At 47.1% G+C, this 7,705-nt stretch overlaps 1 protein-coding gene across 1 annotated transcript in view; it reads left to right on the top strand.

Moving 5' to 3' along the window:
* Positions 1-453: 453 nt before the first annotated feature.
* The window catches only part of dpep1 (dipeptidase 1), a gene marked incomplete at its 3' end in the record, with an annotated part of 34,672 nt that continues 27,420 nt past the window's right edge, over positions 454-7,705 (top strand). The window contains exons 1-2 of the mRNA XM_084308179.1: positions 454-674; positions 2,196-2,322. Coding sequence (XP_084164305.1) covers positions 541-674; positions 2,196-2,322 — 261 coding nt within the window. The 5' untranslated portion in view covers positions 454-540. The remainder of the gene's footprint in view (positions 675-2,195; positions 2,323-7,705) is intronic.

The following is a 7,705-nucleotide window of genomic DNA, read 5'->3' as shown; positions in this document are numbered from 1 at the left end:
ATAAAATCATAATTTATATTCTCCTTTTTTTATTATTACAATTTACTCAAGCCTAGTAACAGACACAATATTTCTGACACTGGGAATACCCCCAGGTCCCTAGATGTTCCTAGATTCCAAGAACATTAAAATTGACCTTGTAGAAGTGGAGCAGTCATCCATTGACTTAGGCGTGTACCTTTAGGCAACATTTCTGAAAATAAGGCTACAGCATAACAGGTTTTAATAACCGTGGGGGCTATAAAGGACGTCTTAACAGCTAGATGTTGTGAAGCTATAAAGAGGGACAGAGCTGAGCCAGAGGAGGAGCGACCAGTGGAAAGAGAGGCAAGGACGACACAAATCTGGAGACAATCAACAACTCTGCGACGGACAGGAAACAAACAAGTTGGACAGATCAGACGGAGCTCGGAGACAGGGCTGGAGAACTCCTGCAGGGGCTTAAGAAGAGGTCACACAGTGTATATATCATCGTGGGGATTTGGCTGAGGAAGAGGGGAGTGTCTAAGATCGTGTGAAAGTGTGAAATCGCTGTCAGGAATGTTGTCGGGCGCGAGTCTCCGTGTTTACGGGGTACTGTGGGTCATGTCCTGCGTCTCCCCACACACCTCTGCTCAGGATGCAAACATGGCCAACGCCCTGAGGCTCATGTCAGAGACGCCGCTCATCGATGGGTAAGTCCTCAAGTTTCTCAAGTTTCTTTAATAGTTGTCATACAGAATGAATGAATGAATGAAAACTTTATTTAACAGATTGCAGAATGGGTACAATACAGTACGGCTCAATACATACAATTGTTAAGGGGATGCAGACCTGAGAAAGACGTTTGTCTTGTTTCCATCAGGGTCCCCCATTTTCAATTCATATAGACATTTATGACATACACAACATACATGACATTTATGGCATAGGGACATATAGGTATTTAGTACTGATACATTTGTGACATAAACGGTATTCAAATATACAGTACTGTTATCCCTAGATCCTGACAGAGTATATACACATGATGGGGAGGGGACTGTACATTAGGAGGGGGTGGGTGGGTGGGAGAGAAATATACATACGGCGGGGAGGGAATATATACATGTGGTGGGGAGGAGACTGTCTATTAGGAGGTGGTGGGGGTTTTGGGCATTTACGGTGGCCAGTTTCTAATTGCAGCCTCCCGTAGGTGCTCTTTAAGAGCGGTTTTGAATGTGGGTAGTGATTCACATTCCTTTACAGCTTTGGGTAGGGCGTTCCACATTGTTGTGGCATAATTGCGAAACGTGTTTAGTCCCTTGTTTGAGCCGAATCTGGGTTTTACATGATTTGTTGAGCTTCCTCTGGTGTAGTGGTTGTGGTATTCACTGACCTTTGGGAAGTATTTTGACATGTACATGGGTACCCCGGTCGTATAGTGTATCTTGTAGACCAGGCCCATTGCAAGTTGCTGTACTCTGTCGTCTACTCTAAGCCATCCTAGGTTGTCAAAGTGGGCAGGGGTGAGGTGGGTTCTGGGGTTCAGGTCAAGTAGTAGTCTGACCAGTTTGTTTTGTGATGTTTGTAATTTTGTTTTAAGAGCCTTTGAGGTGCTTTGGTACCATGAGGTGCACGCATAGTCGTAGTACCCTTGAATGAGTGCTCCTACCAGAGTCTTCAGGGTATTCTTGTTTACCAGAGAGGAGATCCGGTACAAGAATCTAGTTCGTTGGTTGACTTTTTTTTATTACATTGGATGCCATTTTGTCACAGGAAAGATTTGCCTCTAGGATGGAACCCAGGTAGGTCATTTCGTCTTTCCTTGTGACAATATTGTCACCCACTGTAACTGAGAAGCCGTCGGTCTTGCTGAGTTTGTTATTTGAACCGAAGAGAATGGACTCTGTTTTGCCCATGTGTAATGATAGTTTGTTATCAGCGAGCCATATGCAGATTTTGCCTAGTTCCGTGCTGAGGGTTTTTTCAACCTGCAACTTGTTCTTGTCAGAGACCTTTACTACTTGTTTTACAAGAGTCCGCAATAAACATTTACGTTCTGTGACAAAAAAGCACACAACTGCCAGTGTGTGTGACGCTCAATGCTGATCTGGCCGAATGGAAGCATAGGATTGTTGTGCAATCTTCCCTTCCTACAGTAAAATCATTGTTTACTCTACTCTTTAGTAGATGATGATGATGATGCACACGCTCTCTTTGTTGTGTCCTTCCAGCCATAACGACCTGCCGTGGCAGCTGAGGACGCAGTTCAACAACCAGCTCAGCCTCGTGGATCTGTACACCCTCAACACCACGCACACCAACATCCCCAAGGTCAAGGAGGGGCGGCTGGGCGCACAGGCACGTAAACACCACCAGGGGCCGATAGAACGACTTGGTCTCTCCGTGGATAATAACCCTTTCACTACCACACTACAGACGGTTAACCCGTTCACTATCACACTACAGACGGTTAACCCTTTCACTATCACACTACAGACGGTTAACCCTTTCACTATCACACTACAGACAGTTAACCCTTTCACTACCACACTACAGACGGTTAACCCTTTCACTATCACACTACAGACGGTTAACACTTTCACTATCACACTACAGACGGTTAACCCTTTCACTATCACACTACAGACGGTTAACCCGTTCACTATCACACTACAGACGGTTAACCCTTTCACTATCACACTACAGACGGTTAACCCGTTCACTACCACACTACAGAAGGTTAACCTTTCACTACCACACTACAGACGGTTAACCCGTTCACTATCACACTACAGACGGTTAACACTTTCACTATCACACTACAGACGGTTAACCCTTTCACTATCACACTACAGACGGTTAACCCTTTCACTACCACACTACAGACGGTTAACCCTTTCACTATCACACTACAGACGGTTAACACTTTCACTATCACACTACAGAAGGTTAACCCGTTCACTACCACACTACAGACGGTTAACACTTTCACTACCACACTACAGAAGGTTAACCCGTTCACTACCACACTACAGACGGTTAACCCTTTCACAATCACACTACAGAAGGTTAACACTTTCACTATCACACTACAGACGGTTAACCCTTTCACCACCACACTACAGACGGTTAACCCTTTCACTACCACACTACAGAAGGTTAACCCTTTCACTACCACACTACAGAAGGTTAACCCGTTCACTACCACACTACAGACGGTTAACACTTTCACTACCACACTACAGAAGGTTAACCCGTTCACTACCACACTACAGACGGTTAACCCTTTCACTATCACACTACAGAAGGTTAACCTTTCACTACCACACTACAGAAGGTTAACCTTTCACTACCACACTACAGAAGGTTAACCTTTCACTACCACACTACAGAAGGTTAACCTTTCACTACCACACTACAGAAGGTTAACACTTTCACTATCACAGACGGTTAACCCTTTCACTACCACACTACAGAAGGTTAACCTTACACTACCACACTACAGAAGGTTAACCTTTCACTACCACACTACAGAAGGTTAACCTTTCACTACCACACTACAGAAGGTTAACCCTGTCACTACCACACTACAGAAGGTTAACCTTTCACTACCACACTACAGAAGGTTAACCTTTCACTATCACACTACAGAAGGTTAACCCTTTCACTACCACACTACAGAAGGTTAACACTTGCACTACCACACTACAGACGGTTAACGCAGCGCATTGCGTGGTTCGCCACTCGGGCACCCCGAGGTTTACATTTCTATGTAGAGTTGAATGCAGCATCACTAACAATATGAGGCGTCTTCTTATTTATAATTGCGGTGGAGAACGTTGTGTCATGTAGCTTGTTTTCCCAGAGCGTTCCTCTATGGCTCGTTGATCTGATCACACTTTGGAGAAGGCTTCGCCATATGGCTCCACTTTGATGAGCAACCAGGCGTTGCCTGTATAGGGCCATTAGAACAGTCACATGTTCCCCTGTTCCCTCAAGGAGGAAGTTAAAGCGCCAAGACCAGTGTGTTTTGGACCATGTAAATCAGTCTTATTTGTCGTTATCTTGGTGTGGCGTGCCATTTGTTTACACGTTGGGATCATTGATCGGGCCTTTAACCCTTTCACCGCCACACGACAGAAGGTTAGTAAAGGGTTAACCTTCTGTCGTGTGTGGCAGTGAAAGGGTTAACCGCTGTCGTGCGGCAGTGAAAGGGTTAACCTTCTGTGTATTGTGGCGGTGAAAGGGTTCAACCGTTTGGCAGTGCGGCAGTGAAAGGGTTAAACAGGACATTGCAACTGTAGGTCAACATGATGTTGCAGGTTTCATTATTTCTCCCATAATAGACCACTGCACTTCCACGTTACATTGAGCTCATGGGAGAGAGAGAGCGGGGGGGAGAAAATGAATGAATGTGGATGAGAGCCTTGACATTAAGTGGTTGTAGCTACGGCTGTGGGGGCGCTGGAGACACGATCCACTAGACTTTTATATTCGCCCGAGTCTCCTGAACACAGAGAGACCCGTCCCAAGTCGATCTGCACTTTCTCTGCCGAGCTATAGTCACTTTTCCACACCTGCTCCCTGAACTCCGCATGCGCAGATTGCCCACGGAGTGTCTCTAGATTGTTTGGAGATCTAGGTTTATCAATCTGCGCATCATGCAGAGTTTGGGGAGTAGGTGCGACAAAGTGACTATAGCTCGGCAGAGAAAATGCCGATCGACTTGGGACGGGCCTCTCCGTGTTCAGGAGACTCGGGCTCATTCATTCATTTTCTCCCCGCGCTCTCTCTCTCCCATGAGTTCAGAATACTGGAAGTGTTGCGGTGGTCTATCTATACTATAGGGAGGTGTAGTGGTTACTTCCTGGTCTATAGGGAGGTGTAGTGGTTACTTCCTGGTCTATAGGGAGGTGTAGTGGTTACTTCCTGGTCTATAGGGAGGTGTAGTGGTTACTTCCTGGTCTATAGGGAGGTGTAGGGGTTACTTCCTGGTCTATAGGGAGGTGTAGTGGTTACTTCCTGGTCTATAGGGAGGTGTAGTGGTTACTTCCTGGTCTACAGGGAGGTGTAGTGGTTATTTCCTGGTCTACAGGGAGGTGTAGTGGTTACTTCCTGGTCTATAGGGAGGTGTGGTGGTTACTTCCTGGTCTATAGGGAGGTGTAGTGGTTACTTCCTGGTCTATAGGGAGGTGTAGTGGTTACTTCCTGGTCTATAGGGAGGTGTAGTGGTTACTTCCTGGTCTATAGGGAGGTGTAGTGGTTACTTCCTGGTCTATAGGGAGGTGTAGTGGTTACTTCCTGGTCTATAGGGAGGTGTAGTAGTTACTTCCTGGTCTATAGGGAGGTGTAGTGGTTACTTCCTGGTCTATAGGGAGGTGTAGGGGTTACTTCCTGGTCTATAGGGAGGTGTAGTGGTTACTTCCTGGTCTATAGGGAGGTGTAGTGGTTACTTCCTGGTCTACAGGGAGGTGTAGTGGTTACTTCCTGGTCTACAGGGAGGTGTAGTGGTTACTTCCTGGTCTATAGGGAGGTGTAGTGGTTACTTCCTGGTCTACAGGGAGGTGTAGTGGTTACTTCCTGATCTATAGGGAGGTGTAGTGGTTACTTCCTGGTCTATAGGGAGGTGTAGTGGTTACTTCCTGGTCTATAGGGAGGTGTAGTGGTTACTTCCTGGTCTATAGGGAGGTGTAGTGGTTACTTCCTGGTCTATCTATAGGGAGGTGTAGTGGTTACTTCCTGGTCTATAGGGAGGTGTAGTGGTTACTTCCTGGTCTAGGAGGTGTAGTGGTTACTTCCTGGTCTATAGGGAGGTGTAGTGGTTACTTCCTGGTCTAGGAGGTGTAGTGGTTACTTCCTGATCTATAGGGAGGTGTAGTGGTTACTTCCTGGTCTATAGGGAGGTGTAGTGGTTACTTCCTGGTCTATAGGGAGGTGTAGTGGTTACTTCCTGGTCTATAGGGAGGTGTAGTGGTTACTTCCTGGTCTATAGGGAGGTGTAGTGGTTACTTCCTGGTCTATAGGGAGGTGTGGTGGTTACTTCCTGGTCTATAGGGAGGTGTAGTGGTTACTTCCTGGTCTATAGGGAGGTGTAGTGGTTACTTCCTGGTCTATAGGGAGGTGTAGTGGTTACTTCCTGGTCTATAGGGAGGTGTAGTGGTTACTTCCTGGTCTATAGGGAGGTGTAGTGGTTACTTCCTGGTCTATAGGGAGGTGTAGTGGTTACTTCCTTGTCTATAGGGAGGTGTAGTGGTTACTTCCTGGTCTATAGGGAGGTGTAGTGGTTACTTCCTTGTCTATAGGGAGGTGTAGTGGTTACTTCCTGGTCTATAGGGAGGTGTAGTGGTTACTTCCTGGTCTATAGGGAGGTGTAGTGGTTACTTCCTGGTCTATAGGGAGGTGTAGTGGTCACTTCCTGGTCTATCTATAGGGAGGTGTAGTGGTTACTTCCTGGTCTATAGGGAGGTGTAGTGGTTACTTCCTGGTCTATAGGGAGGTGTAGTGGTTACTTCCTGGTCTATAGGGAGGTGTAGTGGTTACTTCCTGGTCTATAGGGAGGTGTAGTGGTTACTTCCTGGTCTATAGGGAGGTGTAGTGGTTACTTCCTGGTCTATAGGGAGGTGTAGTGGTTACTTCCTGGTCTATAGGGAGGTGTAGTGGTTACTTCCTGGTCTATAGGGAGGTGTAGTGGTTACTTCCTTGTCTATAGGGAGGTGTAGTGGTTACTTCCTGGTCTATAGGGAGGTGTAGTGGTTACTTCCTTGTCTATAGGGAGGTGTAGTGGTTACTTCCTGGTCTATAGGGAGGTGTAGTGGTTACTTCCTGGTCTATAGGGAGGTGTAGTGGTTACTTCCTGGTCTATAGGGAGGTGTAGTGGTTACGTCATTGCTGTTTCCGGCCGGTCTACCTCGCAAAATCGCAATGTATTTCCCCCATTGCCCATTTCTAAAAATCGTCTAGTTTAAAACAGATAAAGCATGAAAATTTGCATGGTGTACCTTTCTGTGCGTATTCATCCACAATCTATAGCTCAACGTGAAAATATTCGCAATTAATCGTAAAAAGAAATCACAGAATTTTATTTCAACCAAAAATGCTTAAACAATCATGTTAGTTATAGAAGGGAACTCATTTTGTGCAAAAATGGAAAGCTTTGCAATGTTCATGAGGCAGAATTGTTACAATAGCCGATAATCCATTTTCCCAATGATAAATCCCTATACGGGTGGACCTCGCGGGCAGAGTGACGTCAGACTACACCTCCCTATACGGGTGGACCTCGCGGGCAGAGTAACGTCAGACTACACCTCCCTATACGGGTGGACCTCGCGGGCGGTCCAGAGTGACATCAGACTACACCTCCCTATACGGGTGGACCTCGCGGGCAGTCCAGAGTGACGTCAGACTACACCTCCCTATACGGGTGGACCTCGCGGGCGCTCCAGAGTGACGTCAGACTACACCTCCCTATACGGGTGGACCTCGCGGGCGGTCCAGAGTGACGTCAGACTACACCTCCCTATACGGGTGGACCTCGCGGGCGGTCCAAAGTGACGTCAGACTACACCTCCCTATACGGGTGGACCTCGCGGGCAGTCCAGAGTGACGTCAGACTACACCTCCCTATACGGGTGGACCTCGCGGGCGGTCCAGAGTGACGTCAGACTACACCTCCCTATACGGGTGGACCTCGCGGGCGGTCCAAAGTGACGTCAGACTACACCTCCCTATACGGGTGGAC

This window comes from Notolepis coatsorum (assembly GCF_963971535.1).
Source record: "Notolepis coatsorum genome assembly, chromosome: 2".
Classification (NCBI taxonomy): domain Eukaryota; kingdom Metazoa; phylum Chordata; class Actinopteri; order Aulopiformes; family Paralepididae; genus Notolepis; species Notolepis coatsorum.
Note: the sequence above shows the minus strand (reverse complement) of the source record. Positions and strands in the feature narration are given on the sequence as shown.